The following is a 24,167-nucleotide window of genomic DNA, read 5'->3' on the forward strand; positions in this document are numbered from 1 at the left end:
TGTGGGGCTAAAATTAAACTACTGCTTTCATGTTGTACGTACATCACATTCTGGCTCTACCATCTGAATGCCATTGCTAAAATCCAGACTTGTCGGATTATGCAATATTTTTCAAATTGTCTAATTCTGACAAGGCTGTATTGTTCTTAGCTGGCAGTAGCAGCTCTACTGCTGCTGAAGGCTATCTGCTTCAAGTTTCAACCTGTGTGTGTAGAGATGGTATTCTGGATACTTGGCTGTAACAAGTGGTTATTTGAGCCTCACTTGCCTTTCTGTCATCTCAAGCCAACATCCCTATGCAGCTCTGAACCCTACCATGCAACATCAACACAGCTGCTTCTTACTTTTTTAAGAACATTAAATGAATCTAACATATATTTGTAAGTAAAACTCCAGTAAATCCGCATTTTCTGTAAAACTCAGAGCAGCCAGTCTGGCACCAACCACCATGCTCCATTAAAAGTTACTCAATTCCCCTGTCTTCTTGATTTTAATGCTTGGTTTGTCTCCAGTACATCTAGATGCCTAAGGGCAATTAGTAGCTATCCTGTGATTGGCTGGTTGGCTGGTTGTGTTAAGTCAAGGGTTCCCAAACTTTTTTATGGCACAGGCCCGCAAACAGCATTAGCTTCTGGCTGGGGTTCCACATTGCAAACTCACAGACAATGCTTCAAAATACTGTATGTAAACATCAACTTTTACAATGTTTTTTCCCCCCTCTTTTGTTGGTTTAGCATAATTGCTACCTTCTGATTTCAGGTGACTTTGATATCTGGGCTGGAAAATTTTATTATTAACAGAGAGACACCTATCCTGATTGAGTCAATTGCTGCGATTCTGTTACAAATGTGTACAAAACTTTGTTGATATTCCACTTATGTAAAAAAAAAAACAATTGGTGACCAATTGCATTTGCGGTGTTTCCATTAAATAAGAAACGCAATTAAAATTACATGTGGATACGCTTGTTCACAATAAGTCATTAAAAAACATGACGACTCTGTTATCCTGCAGCTACTTCCTATCGCCTTCTTCTTCGTGGTTTCTGCCAGTGGCAACATCCAGTTGTAGAACATGTGACTTACGTGATGTGATTTTGCAAAAGTATTTTTAGAGGGGTAGAGGCTGTTATCTGGTAGGGCTGCATAATGATTTATCGAATGAGTTCATGACTTTGATTTTTAAAATTTCTCGAGTCTGTGTTCCAGGTGAACAATTATTTGTGTTGTGCAATGCTTTCACTTTCTTCCGCCAATGAGCTGTGGATGAGTGCTAATCGCTATTAGTACCTATGGCGTGAGACCCCAAGGGAGAGAAAGACGCTCCATCAAGAAAGAGACAAAAAGTGTGGGATTACTTTAAACTAGCGGTGCACCGATTGCAGCCGATACCAATTTTTTGGTCAGAAATGTTGAGCAATATACAGTACAGACCAAAAGTTTGGACACACCTTTCTAATTCAATGGGTTTTCTTTATTTTCATGACTATTTATAAGGTAAGAAATCCCACTTATTAACCTGACAGGGCACACCTATGAAGTAAAAACCATTTCAGGTGACGACCTCTTGAAGCTCATCAAGAAAATGCAGAGTGTGTGCAAAGCAGTAATCACAGCAAAAGGTTGCTACTTTGAAGAAGCTAGAATATAAGGGCTATTTTCAGTTGTTTTACACTTTTTTGTTTAGTGCATATTTCCACATGTGTTATTCATAGTTTTGATGCCTTCAGTGTGAATCTACAATGTCAATAGTCATGAAAATAAAGGAAACTCATTGAATTAAAAGGTGTGTCCAAACTTCTTTATATAAAGAAAGTTGTTGAGTTGGCAACAGTGAGTCACTATTGTTAACTGTAAATGTGCAGGCATAACTTCAGTCAAACGTTTCTCACCGGAGAGCCAAAGAGGGCAGTGGTTGATTATTACACATTTCCCAAGGTAGATGAGAGCGGTGGATAAAATCGGCTTCATGTGTAAAAATCGGCCAATCACCGATCTCCCAAAATTAAGGACATCGGCACAGATAAATCGGTGCACCCCTACTTTAAACCAAATAAAAACAGGACTGGAGTTTCACAATAGAACGCCCTCAAACTCCTCAGCAGGAAACATCCATTACATCGAAATCACACACAGCTGCTAACAGGTGATGTTTTTGTTCCCTTTGCTAAAAGACTCAACTTTTATCTGTGATTGTTAGTGTAGAATCTGGCACATAATACACATACATGTATACAAGGAAATACATTTTGACTAGCATTACATGTACTTGCTTATCAGAAAACGTAATTGTGAAAGAAAAAAGCAATCAAGTAATGGATGGATTAAGCGCTGTGAATATATTCTGGTTCACCATGTGTCCAATCAAAACAAATGTAGAGAAAATTACAATTTTACCAACTCAACCATAAATCTTTGAAGAAAAGCTTCTCCCCCTCCTCCTGCTGTTTTGATATCTTACGACTTTTAAGAAAGTTTAGTCTGTGTCTGCATCTGATCTGATTCAAAACTCGTTCTGCTTATCAGGGGTTTTCTCACAGGCTTTAAAAACAGCAGTTATCAAATCACTGCTGAGCAAAAACCAAAAACCAATCTGGACAAGTCTCTGTAGCAGAATTACAGATCAATCTATCATGCACAGCATGTTGCTGCAATAAGCTACACAAATAAACTTGACTTGACACGAATGTTCAGTGTGAGGGATAGCTGCAAAGCTAACAACGATTTAGTTTATATAACTACAACTGACTTAACGTCGATGTTGCCTCAACACACTTTGCCAAAAAACTCTCCAAAAATTTCCATTTAATCTACATAAGTACATATAAAGTCAATCAACTCCAATCATGCAGAATGATTCAAAGTCATCCTAGAAATAAGACAACACAAGTTCAGTTTCTAAAGCCACTTGGTGTAAAGGCTTTGTCTACAGCAGGAGTCGGCAACCCAACATGATGAAAGAGCCATTTTGGATCAAAAAAACAAAAAACAAATTTGTCTGGAGCCGCAAAAAATTAAGAGTCTTGTATAAGGTTTATCATGAAGGCAAAACAAGCTTTAAGTGTTTATATTAGCTATATTAGCCTATTATCAAAATGACTAAGTGTATACATAATTAGCCTTCATGATTAAATGTTTATTTTCCCTGCTGTGTATCCTGGACGGAATGACGCACCACGTGACTCTGTTGTACGATGGTGCTTTAAGTTTACCTTCCGTTACAATATTAATCTATTGTGTTTCGTTGCATTGATAAAATTAAAGAAATGCAATAAAGAAATCTGACTTTTGATGTCATTTTTATTATGAGGATCGACAGGGAAAGGGTCACTTTTTTCCTTTTGGAACTCGGAAAATCTGCTCCAAAATGCAGTTTTCATAACAACGATCACTCCTTGTAAATAATCACCGCAAAGTGTGTGACCGAAAAAACAACTAAACGTAACGTGCACAACGTGCCCCTTATCTGGACAACAAACAAAGTGCAATAAAACACAACCTGAAGTTATAAAATAAAGCAGCAGCCTTTTGAAAAGGTAAAGTATATAAAATTCAATTAATAAAGTTTAAGTTTGATTTCTGTGCAAATGCCAAGCAAGTCAGTGAATGGTAAGACATAGCAGCTTCCTCTTCTCTTTTGATACGCAACCATCCTCTGACCTGAGCAACAAAACACAATAATATCGCTAAGTGTCATTCTAAATATATACTGACAAAAATCATTAATCAATTTATAAAAACAACAACTTTGTTACTAAATATATTTGCCCATGGCAGGATTATGTTCTTATGTGTTTAATGTGACTTCTGTTCACGGACGTCACTGGACAGTTTCTCAACATCGGGTTTGTAAGATGTAACTTTAATCTTGACGCGGCAGCTAATGCAGCGCCTTCCCTGGAAATGTCTTTTCACATTCAGACTACAAGCCGCTACTTTGTCCCCACGCTTTGAACCATGCGGCTTATAGCCCGGTGCGACTTATGAGTTATTTTCAAAACAAAATTGTAGGTGAGGCATATACTAAGGTGCGCTCTATAGTCCGGAAAGTACGGTCTTTTTGTTATTTGACAACTTCTCGCTACAGAGCAAACATTCAGGTAATCTTTCTGCATTGGCAATGAATGCAAATGATTCGGTCCAAGAATTTTAGAATCTCTCCTCGGCTATTTTTCTCTTTTGCTATCCATGGCCCACCACACACCCGTCAGTTTGTTTACAGCAGCCACCTGCCTCGCACCCCACCCAGCTGAAAGAAACGTGTCACAGGCTATGACGCAAATATTCGTTGACAGAAATGTTGAAATTTAATATTTATTCTACACATTTTTATAGCATTGGAAAACGTTAAGAATGATTGTGTCATGTTTGTCCTCCTACAGAAACCATATTAAAACAAAAATATATATTTCCCACCCCCATCTTTTTCCATTTTCAAACATTTTTGAGAAAGCTCCAGAGAGCCACTAGGGCAGCGCTAAAGAGCCGCGGGTTGCCGACCCCTGGTCTACAGAATCTCAGCTGATTGCATCAAATCACCGAACAGGCATGTAGTGACAGCGCACTGTCAATTCCCGCTAACCGAGTCACTGACTGCAGCGACCCCTCATGCTGAGAGCATGGATGTAGAGACGGTGAAAAGAAAAACTCCCACCAGATCCAGGCTCAGTGTGAGCGGCTGTCTGGCCCGACCCACAGGGGGCTTAAGAAGCAGAGATGGGACCAAGTCACTGATCTGCGACACGACCTTCCGCCTGGGTCAAGTCTCAAGTAAAAACATGCAAGTCTTAAAGTTTTCATTTAGTATTGAAAATTGCTTAGCCATATGTGTCTTTTAATCACTGGAACAAAAATGATTATTGAATTATAAGTAAGTAACTATTTTTAAAAGGTGTTTATTAGGAGTGGGAGTCAATAAGTTCATCTTCTTCCCACTCCTTTTTGGGCTAAATGGGTTCTTGTTTATGTCTAAATATAGTATTATTATACATAACATGAACTGGATGACTCAGAAAGTGTCCTGCACTTACTGTATTTATATTTATTGTAAATTATTGTGTATACGTGAATGTATGTATATTTATTTTGTTCCATTTTGGCCTCTTGAGGGATATAATATGCATTTTATATGGCTTAAAATAAAGCACTAATAATAATCTGTATACTAGTCAAAAGGAGGAAATTCAGACATCAGAAAATGAATCATGTTGTGTTTTACAGTAAATATTAATCTAACAGCCAGTAAAATGAGAAGAACGAGCTGAACTCATCTAAACTGAAAACAAAATCTACTTTCTGTTCAAGCTAAAAGTTATCTACATGTTACAGAACAAAAATATCTATTTAGTCTGCGTTATGCAACATCAACGTGCTAAACTTTTTAGATCAATCAAGAGCTAGCATTTTAAAGTTGGCTGGACTTCATTGCTCCAGTGACTCTAGAAACATTAATCTGTGGAAGAAAAGTTACAGTAGGAATTTTGCAGCAGAATGCGGGGTTTCCCTCTGAGGACGGGTTAAACCCAGTGGCAGGGATGCCAAGTAAGTCCACCAGCGACCCACTGAGTTTTAATGTTTACAAAATGTTAAGTTACAAAAATTCAGAGGCGCACCAGCAGGCATTATAATTTGGAAATAAATAGCATGTGAGGCCCAAAGTTGGGTGCAGGACGGCACAATTACTGCGCCGTCCTACTTCAACTATACATCTAGCTTACTCCGCCTTTACTGTCACTGCTACTGGCGTATAAAAAACCCTATTTAATTTAAACCAAACAAACAACGCTTAGCCTGGTAGGAGGGGAAAGGAAAGCCTGTTGGCTCTCCAGGCTTATAACACACTGGGTCAAACCCTGGAGTGTATGTTGTATGAGAGGTTGTGTCGTCCGGTTACCTTGTTGGCCTCAGCGACTCTCAGTGCTGTGTAGAACTCAGCATCAGCCTTGGCTTTCTGCCTGGCCAGGAACGCGCCATCTGTCCAGAACAAACACAACAGACCTTTACTGTGCTTTACACATCAAGACAACAGATGTTGGCAGTAGTCCTGTGCAACCTCATTCCACATAAAAGGAGCCCCAATCCACACCTGAACCTGTTCGGGATCTTTTGTCTGTTGAGAAACTAAGATCTGTGAAATCCTATAATCAACTGCTTATGTACAAACCTTCAATTTCAGAGATCTTCTTTTCAGTTTCCTTCTCCATAATTTTCTGCCCAAACTTGATTTCTGCAACTTGCGCCACTTTCTCAGCCTCTACAAAACAAAGCGAGAATTATTCACATCAAACCTGGCGGCGTGGAAAACACCACAGACGCACCATTATTCTCCGATTTCTCCCTTACCTATGACAGCTTTAATCCTCTCCGTTTCTGCCTCTTTCTCTACAACCTTTTGTGTCTGCTGGGAAATCAGAAGTTTTGTCTTTTCACTCTCCCTTGAAAACAAAAACCACAAAAAACAAAAACACACGTTATTGTGTTTCTACCAACAACGGAGGAATGTTATATACAGCTCTGGAAAGAATTAAGAGACCACTGAGGCTTTAACCAGTTGAAATCTTGATGGTTATTCCACCAAATATTGACTTCTGAACTCTTCCTGAGTTAAAACATTAGTACTGTATTTTCTGAATGAATGTAAACTTGGTTTCTTTTAATTATTTGGGGTCTGAAAGCGCTGCATCTTTTTCTTTACTTTGACCATTTCTCGTTTCCTGCAAATAAATACTAAATTTTTGCTTGGAATTTCAGAGACATGTTCTTAGTAGTTCATAGAATAAAAGAACAATGTTCATTTTACTCAAACATATACCTACAAAGAGCAAAATAAGAGAAACTGGTGATTTTGTAGTGGCCTTTGAATATTTTCCAGGTATAGTTCCTTATGTTCTGGTGTATCGTCATGGAAAACCAGATCCTCAACTAATTTGGGCTTTTACCTTCGACGGCAGGTTAAGAATTCATGTCATCAAACTAAACATGTACATTTTGCAGTACTGTGAGTAGTTGTGTAATGCAAAAGAGCCATCATTCTAGTCTTATGTAATACAGTTTAAAAGAAGTGCTATGAACTTTCAGAGACGGGAGCAGTAATAAATAACACAGAGGACGCTGACAGGGTCTAAAACATGTTATCAGAACTGGATCCACGTTTTAAAACCATTTCCCCCTCTGGATAAAAACTAAAGATGGCCCTCATCTTCACAGTAACTCCTTCATGCAGGGAATTAAGATCCCAAAACAAACTAACAGGCTTATATTGTTGTGAATTGAAGAGAGTGCTTGTTGTTTTGAGTTGTGAGTGAGATGTATTATGGAGTTTTGGATTTCCTGTGTTCATCTTGTTTGGCTACATTTTCCTTAGCCTTAACTTAATCTCACAGCTGTATTCCCTTGGGCTCATCAACCACAGGTCTTCATTTCTGGAATCGCCAGCCTCAGTTTTTATACTCCTCAGTTCAGTCAGTTAAAGCCAGAAACAACAGTCATCTTTCCATTCTTTCGAGTTATTTTACAACAAAAAGTCTTTCTAAAACAAAAAGGCTTTTCAGTGTACCATCATTCTTCCTGCGTTGTAGTTCTTCACCACTTGCACAATGGACATATGGTGAAGGGTTTTCATTTTGTTGTGGTTTTGTGTAGACAACGAATGCGCAATTGTTGCAAAACATACCTCTAACCTAACCTTCGACCCCAAGCGAATCACATGTAAACATAAAAAGTCTTAAGCATGAGCTCCATTCCTCAGTTTATTGTAATTTTCAGGCATAAAACTGAAAATTACATGCCAAGGTGTTGAGGAAGCTGCATTTCAGGGATGCATTCTGCAATGGTGTCCCCCCCCTTGAGTGAAAACTATTTCACCTCTCATAATGATGACAAACTGAATGAACTAGACGACTTGATGACAAAGTGAGGGAACTAGACGGTTTCATGACGAGTGAGGGAACTAGAGTGTTCCATGACGAGTGAGGGAACTAGACGGTTTTATGACGAGTGAGGGAACTAGACTGTTTTATGACAAAGTGATGTAACTAGACGGTTTTATGACGAGTGAGGGAACTAGACTGTTTTATGACAAAGTGATGGAACTAGACGGTTTTATGACGAGTGAGGGAACTAGACTGTTTTATGACGAGTGAAGGAACTAGACTGTTTTATGACGAGTGAGGGAACTAGACTGTTTTATGACAAAGTGATGGAACTAGACGGTTTTATGACGAGTGAGGGAACTAGACTGTTTTATGACGAGTGAAGGAACTAGACTGTTTTATGACGAGTGAGGGAACTAGACTGTTTTATGACAAAGTGATGGAACTAGACGGTTTTATGACGAGTGAGGGAACTAGACTGTTTTATGACGAGTGAAGGAACTAGACTGTTTTATGACAAAGTGATGGAACTAGACGGTTTTATGACGAAGCGAGGGAACTAGATGGTTCTATGACGAGTGACGGAACTAGATGGTTTTATGACGAAGTGATGGAACTAGACGGTTTTATGACAAAGTGAGGGAACTAGACGGTTTTATGACAAAGTGAGGGAACTAGACGGTTTTATGACAAAGTGAAGAAACTGGATGGTTTTATGACAAAGTGAAGAAACTGGATGGCTTGATGATGAACTGAAGGAAGAGTCACCTCTTCCAAACCCAGAATGAAGAAATGGCTTGATTCTGGGAAAGGTGGAAAATCAATAACAGAAAGTTTCTAAAGGGGGCAAGATTGGGAAGACAATAGTTGTGCATACCACACACATGAACTCATCTGAAGCTGAATTCTCTGCACACATGACTCACACCAGACCAAGTTAACATGCAAACAAATAAAAATACTTGAGTTTAGGTTTATTAACACGAAGAGTCTGTTCAAACACACACAGAGAAATATTTGTTTCCATGTTGGTGTTCTTATGTAAGGTTCAGTTGCCAGTAGTCTTGTTGGTATTCTCACCACTCTTGGCAGTATTTTTAAGTTGTGTTTATAGATTAACACAACTTAAACTTAACTTAACTTAAATTTCAAAACCATGTCTTTGGGATGTAAAACCCACAAACTGCAGGCAATAGATGGATACCTTTGGGATATACTTGTAGTGTCTGGAAAAAAGTCAATTACAAATAAAAGGACGCTACGGAAACCAGAAAGAACAAGTTCTGACAGTAGCGGATATTTATAAAATGGAAAAAAAAATAGCCTTCAAAGTTTATTTAAAGATAAAGTTATTTTTCAAACATTAGAATGAATGGGGAAATTCTATCAAACACGATATCCTTGGAATTTCTGACCAAATTCTGCATCTGATCTTTTATTAGCCTGACTTTATTCAACTTCCTGTTTTATTTCTGAGCATGCCAAATTTGTTGTCTGTCACAGTGGAGCTGACATCACAGTCTTTATTTATACCTGACAGACCCTAAAATATTTTGCTTCACTTGAGTTTTGTCGATGCAGGAGATGACGTTTTCCATCTGTGCACGCTTCCTGCATAAAATACCTGTGAATAGTCGAGTCTTTTAAAACACGTCCAAGCTGCATTCACATCCATTATATCTGCGGCTTAATGGAAGAGCTTCATTTTTGGGAAATCGGTGTTTTTCCATGACCAAGCATACGCTGTTGGGTCATTTTGCATGTTTAGGGACAGACTTGAAAGAGCTTCCTCCCACAACCATGGCACCCGGTTGTGCCATGGCTTATCTGACTCCCACTCCCGGCAGTGGGAGTTAGATAAGCATAATATCTCTTTGTGTAAGAAGAAAAAAAACATTTGACCATTTCCCAGCAAGAAAGCAAGAAGCAAGAAAGCAAGAAAAAGAAACCTACATGAGTTCGTAGTTCCTGCGAATGCTCTCAGGAATGTTGGGCTTAGTGACTCGCACCGCCTGATGGAGAGAGAGAGACAAAAGTTTCAGTTTTGAGATGAGAAATAAGCAAAACATGCCAGAAAGGACCATAAAAAGAGGTTTAACCAACAGACTTGCAAAAAAAAAAAAAAAAAGGAGAGAGAAAGACCTTGAACAAACCCAGGGACAATGTTTATTTTGTTTCAATCTCTATAAACTCCCCTGACATTACCTCCTCTGGAGACTGTAACTATTATTTCAACTGATTTAGGGGAAAAACACAGGAGTCTTCTTAGTCCCAGTGGAGCATTTCACAATCAATACAATGTGAGCATTTCTGTGGGTGAAAGTTGGTGAATAGAGATTTTGGGAGAGGAGTGAGAGGGAATATAGCTTCAGAAAGTTGTGCAACATTTAGTCTCCCCTGAAGAAACAAAGTCTCGAGTCATTATGATAAGTGATCCAGGAAGGATAGAAACACTGGGAACTCATGGAAGCCATAAAATCTCAGCAGAGAGAAAATATTGGGTTTCTTCCAATAGCAATAACTTGTAACCTTTTCATTTTGTCCCCTGGTTTCTACCAATGCCTGATTTCCCTTAGAAGGAATGAAATACGACTGCAACTACAACTTTAAAAGCAGCATGGAAAGACATTTTGTCTGGAGTAACTGGAAATTCTTTTCACATTTTACGGATGTGAAAACGTCCATCAGTTTCCTTCCACTTCACAAATAGATCCTGCCTCATGTTGGTCTACAACAGGGGTCTCAAACTCCAGTCCTCAAGGTCCGCTGTCCTACAGTTTTTAGATGTGCCACTGGTACAAAACATTGGAATGAAATGGCTTAATTTCCTCCTCCTTGTGTAGATCAGTTCTCCAGAGCCTTAATGAACTAATTATTCTATTCAGGTGTGGGGCAGCAGAGGCTCATCTGAAAGTTGCAGGACTGCGGCCCTCGAGGACTGGAGTTTGAGACCCCTGGTCTACAAGTTCTTGAGTTATTGGTTATAAAGCTGCCTTTCAAACATTGATCAACAAGAATGTGTTTTTTTTTCCTGCAACCTCTGTAGAAGGATAAAGAGGAGAAGAAAAAAAATCTACATTTTTGGACCCACAGTTATTTAGTTTATTTTTATACTGGAGATATAAAAGTAGTGTGCAAATTTAAACATGAAAGACACAAAGAGTAAAATACTTGATGTTGTTCATCATGGCACAAAAAGAAATAAGCACCAGAACAAGAGTCTGCTGAAATAGCAGAATCAGTACGAGCTATTGCCATGACATTACACAATAGTTTACGTATATGATGAAGCGTTTAACCTGAAAACATTTGAATTTGAAAACTAAATTTGAAGCTATATCTTGTTTTTGAGGACTGCTGAAAGCCTGATCATGACTTGTGTTTTGTTAACAATATTTTCTCTCCATCTCACAGTCCAGAAAAAGCCCCTTCCCTGCTGCTGGTAACAAAGATTTGTGACACTGTCAGGGTGGAACGACGTCAGCAGTAATCCTAGGTGCCGTCCAAACATGCCCTTGTGAAAAACGGAGAACCTGCTTAATAGTTTGGTCTTTTCTCCAAAAGCACTCAAACATTTTATAATCCCCCAAGTTGTATTTTTAAAACAAGTTCAACAGGAAAAAAGATTTTCTAGCATAACTCTCAACCTCAAATTCATTAGCTTTGTTTGCATGCCCTGCTCTGCGGCAGTGTTACGGCATCAAACAGAGTTCTGGGTGGTTTTTCATCATTTCATGCTGGTGAAAACATTTCAAGGACCAATACCATGTTTATGAGGAACTCTTTCAGGACAAGCAACCAGAAAGATCATTTTAGTAGAGAAAAAACATTAACATTCATGCAGACACAATCCAAGAGAAACATGTTCGACTTCAGAGAAATTGGATAAATCAGAGCTAATCCCAAGCGTCTTTCAGGTGGTGTTGTACTTTTTTGTTTCAGAGTGTCATATAGCTGCAGGATCTCGTGTCACTCCATTGACCTGAAAGCAGTGTTGTATAGTAACGAAGTAAAAATACTTCACTACTTTACTTAAGTATATTTTGGAGTACTTCATACTTTCCTGGAGTATGAAAATTTTTGATGACTTTCACTTTTACTTCACTATATTTCCGAACTTAATTGCGTACTTTTACTCCGATACATTTTCAATGTGTGGTTTAGTTACTCGTTACAAAAAAGCGAGAGAGAGAAACGCAAGTGTTTTGACCCCACCTACTGATTAGCAAGTAGCAAGCAGGCTACCGAACAAAGTCTGTAGCCTGCTTGCCTGGGCTTGTTCATCACCACCAATAGGATACACCTGTTTCGCTTCTCCCATTAAACACAAAGCAAGTCTTGCAATCAGCAGCAGCCACATGGAGGAGGAGACGGAGACCACAACGACTGCAACTACGTCGGACAGGGCTCCAGGGGAACCACCAGCTGGTGATGAGAGCCCATGGCCTTATTTAAACACAATACACTCTTTTGTGGGTGTTAAAGATTCGTCGTACCGCAGTTTATGTTATTCCTGCCCGAAGATGTGGAAATTCTATCTTACAAAAACTCTCCGTCCAACTTGAAGAAACACATCGAGGTAACGTCTTATGAAATGGTTATAATCCTCCTGTTTCAGTAACTATAGCTTGGTCACTAGACACTATTGTATTGTGAAATCTTGACCATAAATGAACTTTGTTTGGCATCGTTTCAGTTCCATACGTAGTGTATTTAGCTTAGGCTTAATGTTGACTGTAGCAGGCTACCTAGACTCCTCTGTTCAAGGGGGGGCAGAAGCCATAGCGATAGCAATTTAGACTAAATTTAACGAATATAGGAAAGGCATGCAAGTTCAAAACCAGGTTTACAGATGCCAATAAGCTGCATTTCCCTCCCAATTCTTTTTTTCTTTTGCATAATGACCAGTTGTGTGCACCACCTACTGACTGTAGCATTGACTGATTCACTGATTTGTGAAGTAGAGTAATCGTAACAGCTCTTTTTCTTCATGTTGGCCGCATTTTCTGTACTATTTATTTTTCTCATTTTCAGCACTGACCTTACTTGAAGGGAAAACTTAAGGCTTACAAAAACTTTGTATTTTCTGTCCTGGAGGGTTTACTAAGAAGCTGGTTCAGTTGTAAAGCAGGTTAAGTTAACCTTGTGCTATAGGTAAAGCACCTAATTTTCTTAACTAAATGATGCCTGCAGGTATATCTATTAGCAGGTTTAATTTTGCCTGCACTTGGTTGGCTACATTATTTTAAGTGTATTTGACAAGTTTACCAAAATATAAAAAATGTCATTCAAACTGCATTTGCCTTGTTTTACTTTTTACTTGTACTTTTCATTACATTACTTGAGTACATCCATTTTTACAGTAATTTCCATACTTAAGTACAAGAAGTTTCAGATACTTTAAGACTTTAACTCAAGTAACATTTCAGTCAGTGACTTGGACTTTTACCAAAGTCATATTTTGGAGAGGTACTTATACTTTTACTTGACTCTGAGATTTCAGTACTTTATACAACACTGCCTGAAAGTAGATCTCAAAAACTGAGCATTCATCCAAACTGATGAGTGGTCTTACTGTACCTGGATTATAAGGCCAGGCGCCATAGATGTTAGATCTTCTTGCAGTGTCAACTTCAGATTTTCATCGATTTGGTCTGTTGGAAAAAGCAGTAAAAAGAAAGAGTCAGAGCTCTGTTCAGTTAGGAGAAGTAATATTATATTTTGGCTCCATTTGCACCCAAACGAAACCACTGGTTTCTCAGTTACAACAAAACAAAGTACAACTTGAGGAGAGAGATTCTGCTTTTAGAGCGGTGCATTAAAAGTTTTTTAATGTACAAAATGCCAAATAGTCACATGTTTCTAGTGCGGCTATTGTTTTGTTTACCACTTCAGCGTTTTTGCTAACTTTGAAAGTTTGGCACTGTAAGCTTCCCCTAAATTAAAATTTCGGGATGAATTCTCAGGCGCTAATTTACGTACATGTTTAGTAAACTTTCAGTTGGATAAAGTCCGACGTCTGTGTTGAAGGTTTGGGCCGTCGACTGTTCTTGAAGTACTTAGACATTTATATTCATGCTCTTATTTTGAAGTGGGTAAAGACTGTTCACGCAACAGTTCTGCTTCCTCTCGTCACATCATCTTTTTTTCCCCAAGAAACTCTCAACGTGGTAGCATGTCCAATTTTAGCATTAGCTTCCGTTAAATACCACGTTTGTTTTTTAGCGTTAGTGGAGCTCATTTTTATCATTAATGCCTTAGGGCAGGGATGTCCAAACTCGGTCCTGGAGGGCCGGCATCCTGCATGTTTTAGTTCTCTCCCTGGTTTAACGCACCTGGATCAAATGGTGGCTCATTAGAGGCCTAAGAAGAACACTGACTTGCTGAAAAGGTTGGTACTACAACCAGGGAAAAAACTAAAACATGCAGGATGCTGGCCCTCCAAGACCGACTTTGGGTTCCCCTGCCTTAGGGTTAGCGCAACTAACCTTTTAGCTTACAGTGCCTACCGCTGGTTTTCACCTTAGTCAGCCATACACACTGTTAAAAAACACTTTCAAATGTAAAATGTATATGAATAAGAAATGAAAAAACACAAATTACAATATTTGGTTAACATATACTCAATCTGTAGCATAGCTCTACTCACCAAACAAGCCGATGTAGACTTCTTGCAGTGAGTGAACGCTGCAAAACTGGTTGAGCTCGTGATGCACTTTGTTGAAAATCAAAGCTTTGTCATAGTCTGCTGTGAAGTTTCTCACTATGTCGTACACTGAAAAAAGAAAGAAGAGCGGGTTTTCCCAAACAGAGGACTCTGGGTGTGCATCTGAACCCAAAACAATGGCATCACTAAGTACCTGCTGATGGAATGAGGTAGTTCACCACTTCAATGCGGTCAAAGTAAATCATCACTCCTCCACTGGAAGAAAGCGCACATCAAAGCGGTTTCACCAAACACTCCTTGAAAAAATTAATGACTGTATAGCAAATTGTTGATGTATGAGTGAAAAGTATGCGTGTAGTGTGTGTGGGGGAGGGGGGTGCAATTACGACACCCCCACAAAACTATTAACACCGGCAAATCTACTGTAGCTTACGGGAACAGAAAACCCACCTCGTCCCACACGGTACGTTCTTCACCTCATCAGTCTGCAGTGTCGTCTGAAGGTGAAAAATCACATGGTTACAAACTCTGTTATATTTCCTCATGTCCTCCATCTGATTTTTCTACTGCTATTGAGGTCAAATGGAAAATGGACCGAACTTATATAGCGCTTTTCCAATCTTTTTGACCACTCAAAGTGCTCTACAGTGGAGTCACATTCACCCATTCGAACTCACATTTAAACACCGATACGCAGATCGGTAGACAATTTGAGATCAAGTGCCTTGCACATGTGGCAGGAATCGAATCTACAACCTTCCGATCACAAGACAACTACTCTACCCACAGAGCTACAGTCGCAAGAAGTGATAAACTAATCATATGATCAATTAAAATGAAACATAAAATGTCTTCCAGTTCCAGTGTTAAATGTTCATTAAAGTTTGTTGGTCTTTGAAAGATGTTTTTTTCATTCTTATGCCATTCCTGTTATATTACTTGGAAATAATTTCAAAACAACATTATCGTTTATTGCAGTAACTTCTGGGACAATTTATCATCCAGAAAAATGTGTTATTGTGACAGGCCTACTACTGTTTACTAAAAAGAGAACAACTCTGCAACACATTCATAGAAAATAAACTAGTGAGAGCCTGAGTATCAGCAAACAGAACTAAAAGCAAAAGCCTGTTGAATTGGATTCTGAGACTGCTATAAAACAAAGGAGAGCGAGACAACAGCTGAAAGGTCATAAATTTCCTTCCTGAAACAACAGAAAGCTGATGCTCTGCTGTCTGGGTCTCTGCAGATTACAGTTCAATACAGGTTTAGTTTACGGTCCCTCTTACACGCATCATTTTTTTCTACCCATGTCTGGGAAAATAAGCTTCTTTCAGCAGACTCACAGTTCCAGCCAAAAGGTTTGGCAGCAACACATGAGTCATTTTGCTAGCTTTGCAGTTTTTGCTTGTTTTTGTGTTGGCACAAAATCCCCCTACCTCATTTCAGCTCGATCACATTACAAGCACAGATGAAGCTGTGAAAGAGTCCATCTGAAATCACTTTGGTATTCTGATAAGCAGAATGATTGCTTTTAAGTTGGTACAGATGTGCTTGAATTTATCTTCGTCCTGTTTTGGCAATGATTAGCGCCTAAGTAAAGCAAGCAGCCCTAAAGAATATCTTTCTAAAGGACCAAAAACTTAGACATGACACATCCAGTTGGCGCCAACAAGGTCCAGTGTGCTGAAGTGAGCGTGTCCAGAAAGCACCAGCACTGTGTGCTACTGAGAAGTGTACTGTGGCCAGTGTGGTGGGGCTTGTTCAACCTCAGCAGTCAGTAGGAGTGTGAATATATGGATATTTTAACACCTGGTAGTCTGGTAGACTCTGTTCGATTGGGAACCACAATTGCAACATTTGTTACATTTTCACACTGCACTGTGTGAGACCAACCAAACCCTTTGAAAAACCTGTGCCCCTTTGTCACCTGTGGTGGCGCTGCACCAAGTACCACTGAAGACAACGACAAAAAAAAAAAAAACCTCTGAAGAAGACACTGAGCACAACTTCCTTCTTCCTGCTCCAAAAGCCGAGTGGTGTGAGATTTTAGTGGCTGTAGATTTTTCTTTTCTTTGGTAAAAAACCACAAGCCATTTCTCCCACTAGCACTAGAGTCTCGTGTATATTTTGGATGTATTTACCCAGAATGCACTGCAGTACAATCTGCTTCCTGATCTTGAGAGCGGTGTCCGGTTCACTTGGCATTCACATTTGCATTTGAACAGCGCCAGAGTTCACCTCAACCAAACTGAGACCTCAGTTTTTAGATGGACCAGAGTATCCTTTATTGGTCTGGGTCAGAGTTTGATTATGCATTCACACTTTTCCCCAAACAAAACAGACTTTCTAGGCAAACAAACTAGCCTTTGACTAAAGTGGACTAAGCAGGGCTGGTGTGAATGCAGCCTATATGCCTAGTGATGTGAAACAATTTGTGCAATGCCCCTATGGTAAGAAAAGCAGTGGAGAAGCATCTCATTCCATTGACCATATAGTTGCACAAATTGAAACAACGAAAATGAATTTGCTTAATGGAAACAACAATTTCGGAAAAACTCACGTGTCTTGATAAAAAGTTGGTGTGCTAGGATGAGGTGGTTTTTATGCTGTGTCAAAAGTAGTGTATCTCACAAAAATGCGATGGAAACACTTTTTGTGTCACAGGTCATGTGATCAACAATCGGAAGTTATGGCTGGCAGAAAAGACGAAGACGACGACAGGAAGCGTTAGGAGGACGATGACACAGCATGTGCTTTTAGGACTTGAAACATGAACAAACTCAGTCATGAGTCATTTCAAGTTGTGTTTTTTCAACATTAAGATAAGATTTATTTGTCATCGTAATCAACAGATTACATTAGCAGAATGTAAACAATGTTTTGTCATGGAAACGAAGCTACTGTTGGCCAGGAACATAATCCAAACAAAAATGAAATTCTGCACGTACAACAAAGTTGGAAAGCAGACAACTGATGCAACGTTGTTTCATCTGATGAATCGTCCTCCTAATTGATTGGAGCATCTGAAAACTTGTCTGTCTAGCGAAGTCAAGGTGATAGCAACCACATGTGATGCAAAAATTAAATATTGATGCATCACAATATTACCTTTGTGTGACTGATTTGCAACAGAGAAGATGTGTTAATCACAAATGTGGGTGAAGTCAAAACATTCTCTTCTCTTCAAGAGAAAATTCTCCCAACAAATCCAGACATGAAGAGGCAACGATTTGTGTTCTACTTTGCTGCATGATAAAACACTGGGTGACGAAACAAAATAGGTAAATAAGTGGGACCAAGATCATAACAGAAAACCTTTTCACATTTGGCCAGGTACCTAAACAGATCTGGACAAACGCTAAGTTCTCGAATGAGCAGATCAATCGGTCAACAACAATGCAGTTTAAAGCTTTACATCATAAAAAACACAAAAATTCAAAGATAGAAGACACCACACAGTAAGCAATTGTCCACACATTCAACAGAAGCCAACAAGCTGTAAACTAAGACGTTCCATGTATCTTAATGAAGTAAATGGCTCTTTAATCTGCCTTTATTTATATTTTTGCCATAATCTCAGCAAACTGATGTCTTTCTCTGGATGTCTTCAGACAATACGGCAGTGCTTCAACTAGTCTGCAGTACATTTCTCATTTGGTATTGATAGGTGTGCTGTGTTTGTCATCAGGTTGAGTAACAATCCACAGCCCCGTTGAAAAATTCTCAAGGCAAACAAAGTTTTTAGTAGTTTGTCTAGTTTCCAGAGTGAATATCTTAGAACATTTGAAATCACCAAATTAACTGGCTTTTCAACCAGATATAAAAACTTGTTTTATGTCATAACTTCAAGAGTCAGTTGGTCTTAAATGCATCTCATCTGTGATGAAACAAGATTTTGGTTTTTACTTAGAGCAGTCTTAAGCTGCTGTATCTGTGAAAACAGTTAATGAAACGGACTTGCTTGACGTCTGTTTCAACTATCGAGTTTTATGAAACTCGTGTCAAGAAACAGTGCAAGTACATATCAATAACAACAGGGTAACAGAAAACAATAAAAGTTGTGCGGCGAAGTCTCAGAAACTATTCGCACAAGTGACTCATTCTAAGAACAAACATTAAATACGAAAGAAAAAAAAAATCCCCAGTGGAGACACGCCCAGTCCTGGTGGTTAGCCGTTCCTTACCGCCTGGTAATTATCAAAAATACATCCATAAACTACGATCCCAAGAGACAAAATTACTGAAGGTGCTTTATAGCTCATGGCTGACGACTAAGCTCCACATCTCACACATCCACTGCACTTCCTGACAGAGAAACAGAAGCCCTTTCAGACCAAATCCATGACAGAGACATCGCACTACTTAACGAGAAGGCCTTGGCCAAGTGGAAAGCTTTTCTTGGACAGCAGACGTCCCAATTTTCAGTTGGCAGTCCCCTGTTGATTGGTCTGATTTTCAGTTTTACTTTGATTCATACACCCAGTGTTCAAATGTTCTGTTCTACATATTAACGTTTAACTCTGGTATAATGAGAAACATGTTAATGGCAGTGAAAATGACTGATTAGAATAATGCTGGAGTTAAAAAGGCTTTGTATGAAAAGCATCCTTCAGAAAAAAAAAAAAGTTTTAATTCAACCGTATTTCTCTCTTTTTATTCAAAAAGAAAAATCTAGAATGGCATCGTTTTTATATCTACATTCAACATAAATTTGTCTTCATTCCAATTATACTTTAAGAGGGTAACGAGTCTTATGTAAAATAAACTTTTTTGGGAGTTTTATATCATTTTATAATGTTATTCCCTCATCAAAAACATTCCTGGAGTGTTGATTTGATTCGTTCATGCATGTTTGATAAATCCTTAAATCTCCCGTGGCAACCATTCAGGTTTGCCTTAACGGTTCCTCAAACAATGAACCGCCTATTTCCCCAAAGCTCTGTCTCACAGAATAGCGCTCCCCCATTCAGCTCCTCCAGACTAGCGGCAGCAGCAATTAGTAAACACCTATTGGAAATGCACGTCTGCTGAGCTCGTAAAAACGGCTGTAAATGGCATCGACAGACGGCATGGAGAAGCATTGTTGTGTCGGGAAAGTGTAAGAGGTTCTTAAAGAAACAGAGGCCAATTTCAAGGCGTCAGATACGGCTGTGATGAGGAGTCAAATTTCTTTGAAATTGTTTTTGATACATACAGCATTTTTCTAACAACTGAAGGTAATAGTTATTTGATTGTGCTATAAAATGGACTATGTGGCGGTAAGATATATATTTTTAAAAACCTCTCCCTTTAAGTAGATAATGATCTGGAGTTGAGGAAAATTGTACTTAATGTTGTAAAAACATTGTAAATAAGTGTAAACGTGTATCTTATTTCGTGTATAACGTGTATTGAGGTCATTTTTGACATATGCCATGTGTCCTCAAATACCAGTCCAATTATTTCAAGACCTTTCCAAACATTTTATAGCTCCACTGGCAAATTTATTTTTTTACATATATATGAAAAAAAAAACTCATCTTGTGTTCTATTTTTGTAACTTGCAATGAGAAGGCTACTTTTAGCAGGGCTCCCACCTGATTAAAGCGCACTCATAAAAACCTGCAGAGCCGAGGCGTTGGACACATAGTGTTGATAAAAACGACCCGTTAAGATAGATAAGATTTATTTGTCATTGTCATCAACAGATTACCCAATTTGTTCGGGTGTGTTCGGGTTGCCAACTTAAATTCTCAAAATATGAATAAAACGTGTCTGTATTCAATGAGAACTTCTCAAAATGAAATAATCTTAAACATCTCGAAAGAGGAAAACTGCTGTGATTTTACAGATAAAATAATATTTAATTATTGTTATCATCTAGACGTTTCTAGAGTTTAGAGCGTTTTATGAAATGTTTGGTGCTTACGTTTCAGAGCATATCCACATATATCATTTCTCAAGGACCTGTATGACACTGATATATGCCACTTTAATCTTAAAAACAAAAAGAGAGGATTCTGAGATGCCCGTTCTAGTCTTACTGACCTGTACAGACTTGTAGGTGGTGATGAACGGGAGCATAAGGTGGAAACCAGGTCCACTGGTGGCAGTGAGAAGAGCCCCTCCCCTGGGATTCACAAGAAGGGCAGATTCAGAGCAATATTCACGTAAGAAAATAAATAAATAAATATTTACAGATGGATGAAAAGCATTGATAACTTTCAGGGTTGCCCGCATTTTGGAGACAGGAGCTGAAAAACTACTCGCAGGTGACGCAGTGCTTCACTGCACTTCTATTCTATTCTATTCAGCTGCTCACTGAATCTAAACTCTGACTGGAGAAAATGTCCCGTTCCTAATCAAGCAGCTTCACTGTAACTGAGATAAGAGAGACTTCCAAGGCAAACGTTACCAAAGTGTGCCAACTTTAATATGAATCACAAGATATTGTCAGTTTCTATCAACAGTCCACCGAAGCAAGGGAAAAATAAAGAGGTTCATTCATTATAGTACGCTACAGGCATGTCAGTGCAGGTGGTAATAATTATTTGCCCTATAAACAAAGCAGAGTTGGCATGTGGGGAATCTTTATTATTGGCTCTCACTGTTCAGATTCCTCCCTCCGCTCTCAACTTTCTCTGGGCAAAGCGAAACGTTACCCTTTCGGCTCACCTGTAGTACACTCCGGTGTGTCCTTCATCGATTTTGTGCACAGAGGCCAACAGCGCCGCTCCGCCGAGAGCAGCTACTATGGAGAAGATGGCCCCCCACTGAGCCATCCCTGCACACACACACACACACCCGAACACACAGTGACAGACAGCATGTGAATAAAAGCAGATGGGCCTCAATCCTTCAGCAGGTGACGGTGAAACTTTCCCATTTAAACAGCCAGCTAGCGGCCAGCTAGGGCTTTGCAGGGCATTAGCAGGGACTCCAACCCGAGCGCACACTTAGAGAGGATTGAGAACAAAATAACAGAAACGTAACCTTTCTGGACAAAGACACAGTAAGGCCATGAGGACATTTCCTGACCGTTTAGGGCCCCCTCCTGGCTGCTACATTTACTAATTCAACTGTTGGTTTTGACAAATCATTTAAAAGCAGAATTAATTGTGTTTAATGCCACTGCATTCATTCTGCATTCAGATTAATCGCGACAAACCAATTACTGAAATAATTGCCAACTAATTTAATAATTGATTAATTGATGACTGGAGCATACAAACTCAGAAAAAGACTGAAAGAATGACAGACAGTATTTTAGCCAAAACTGTACAAACAAAGTAGGTACATTTTGCACTTAAGATTAAAAAAACAAACTTGGTCTGGAAATACGTTCTACCGAACTGTTTTGTAAAAAAAAAAAAAAGAAAGAAAGAAAAACATATTAAGCACCTTTTGCTATTCAATTGTTATTGATTAATAAACAAAATAACCAAGAGATCAGATTTACACGGCAATGATGTTAAGTCAAGCAACAAGGGCTGAAATATTCACATCCTGAGGTCATTCATTTGTTTTTAGCTGCAGATGCATCCTTTGTCCACTGAAGGAAAGCTATTTTGTTGCCTTTTAGGAAGTGTTTATTGTGTTCTTATTTAATAAACAAATGCATTATTTGTTTATTTGCATCTTTTGATTTATATTATATACAGAAAGGCTGAAATGAAAAATCTACAGAATCTGACCATTTTTTATCAATTTATCATCAGAATAACTGATAGATCAAGCGATCAATTCTTATTAGTTGCCCTAACAAGAAGCAATTCAAAAGCCATTTTCTACGACAAACGAAGACATGTCTGTAGTTCATTTAGGTTGCAGGAAGGCTGAACAAAGTACAGCCAAGTTGAACTTTGTGTACAACTTGTGGTTTCAGCCACAAGTTAAAACTTTGTGGTTTTAACATTTGACACTACCTTTAGAAAACCGGTGAGATTAGAAAACGTAATGTTTTAAGTCCTCTAGATTCTAGAATATACACAAACGTATGACAGCTTTAGTGGTGCTGCACCTGCTAACTGCTACTGTAGGGTGTTTAAAGGTTTAAGATGTTAACTTCATGATATTTTTAAAACAACAGCAACAACAAACTAGTGGTGTCTGCTGTTCTCATATGGATCACAAATGGCCAACGACTGCAGAAAGACCAGAGAAAAAAATGATCTGGTTTAACAGGTTTTTAATAGGACAGGACGATATGGCTTAAAAAAACACACACATCACATTATATTGTTTTCATATCAGTCGATATCGAAACATTGCCAAATTAGTGACTTGCAATCATTTTCTTCCTTCACTTCCGTTTTTTTTTTTTTTTTTTTACTTTTAAGCAGTTCTGAGGCAAGGTGGTGAAACCTGTAATTGCCTCAGTGCGAGTTACTCAGCAGGTTCTTGCCACCCACCTTGCTTAGCTGGCCGCGAGAGGTTGGGAGGCTAAAGCATGTCCTCTGCCTACATCCCCCAGAATGCTGTGCGGTTCTAGCTTAGAGTCCGGTGAAATAATTGAACATTCTGTCTGATGTATTCTTCTACCGATATTGCTCACGTGTCGATGTCTGCCGCTAAGGATTTATTGGCCAGCCCAAGTTTTTTTTTTTTTTAAAGAAACAGCTACAAAGAGGTCAACACTTTATCAACAAGAAGAAATTAGCCGCTAAATTGTGAATCTCTGCTATCTTTTTCTGTGGTTGCTTACATTGGAAATATTAAACTTTTCCCAAGTCTGTCCGAATAACACGACAATAATAAGAGGGATCAAAAGAAACACAATGTGTTCACCAGGGCTGAGCAGAGGGTGGCTGATGAGCAGAGGGTGGCTGATGAGCGACGTCAGCTTTGGTTAGTAAGGATTTGCAGATGCAATCTGGTGCAGCTTATGGCAGTATAAGGTCTTTATTGTAGCAGATGTTTTAGAGCAACCTGCGCTGTCCTAACTGCAGGTTTAACAAAACAAAAGCAGAAGTTGTTTAGGTTGTTTGTGGTGGGACTTGGCTCTTGAAACGAGCTGGTTACGTTTGTTTTGGAGTACAGCTTTAAATCAGGAGTTTAGACTGAAAAGTTTTACACCGCATCAAAAGTCACACCAAAAGGTAACTTTTGTGAGCCGAAAGGTCAGTCTGACTGTAAAAGTTTAGATTAGAGGCCGAATGTGAACATGCGGTCACCTGTTTAGGATTCGTAAGATAAATGAATGAAAATGTCACAGTTTTAAACTGGACTCAGGATATTAGCTTTCCCTGCTACTAGAGTCAGCAGCATAAAGGGCTCGTTAATTGGCGACACACCTGTTCAGATGTTACGCTCACAAATGTGATGTAAAATGGCACATAAAAAGGTGCCAAACTCAACATTAAGACACGTTTTATTTTACCTTCTGGCTATATTTTAAGAAACCAACGCAATTCCAGCACGTTTCGCTAAAATGAAAAAAGTCTCAGTCATAATGAAGAAGTCCGCGGAGAGCCGCAGGTTCGTTAATTCGTCTTACCTGTAATTTTATGTGAAAACACGGCACAGCGGATAACATACAGGAAGTGCCTTCTTCTGTTCTGTTTCACTAAACCTCTCAGGATGTGCAGTGTTGCCTTTGCGCCCCCTGCTGGAAAGTCTCCAATGACATCCTGTTTCTGTCTGAAGTTC

General features: G+C 39.0%; 1 protein-coding gene across 2 annotated transcripts in view; it reads right to left on the reverse strand.

Moving 5' to 3' along the window:
• erlin2 (ER lipid raft associated 2) overlaps positions 1–24,167 on the reverse strand; it is a 29,975-nt gene extending 5,808 nt beyond the window's left edge. Inside the window, exons 1-11 of one of the 2 annotated variants that reach the window (XM_028033058.1) lie at positions 24,016–24,167; positions 21,195–21,303; positions 20,568–20,649; positions 14,988–15,034; positions 14,731–14,792; positions 14,520–14,645; positions 13,451–13,524; positions 9,824–9,882; positions 6,342–6,433; positions 6,163–6,252; positions 5,893–5,972 (exon numbers count right to left, since the gene is read on the reverse strand). In XM_028033058.1, coding sequence (XP_027888859.1) covers positions 5,893–5,972; positions 6,163–6,252; positions 6,342–6,433; positions 9,824–9,882; positions 13,451–13,524; positions 14,520–14,645; positions 14,731–14,792; positions 14,988–15,034; positions 20,568–20,649; positions 21,195–21,301 — 819 coding nt within the window. In that variant the 5' untranslated portion in view covers positions 21,302–21,303; positions 24,016–24,167. Of the gene's footprint in view, positions 1–5,892; positions 5,973–6,162; positions 6,253–6,341; positions 6,434–9,823; positions 9,883–13,450; positions 13,525–14,519; positions 14,646–14,730; positions 14,793–14,987; positions 15,035–20,567; positions 20,650–21,194; positions 21,304–23,898; positions 23,988–24,015 lie in introns of those variants that run through there. The other variant, XM_028033059.1, reaches the window with a different exon arrangement.

This window comes from Xiphophorus couchianus, chromosome 12, assembly GCF_001444195.1.
Source record: "Xiphophorus couchianus chromosome 12, X_couchianus-1.0, whole genome shotgun sequence".
Classification (NCBI taxonomy): domain Eukaryota; kingdom Metazoa; phylum Chordata; class Actinopteri; order Cyprinodontiformes; family Poeciliidae; genus Xiphophorus; species Xiphophorus couchianus.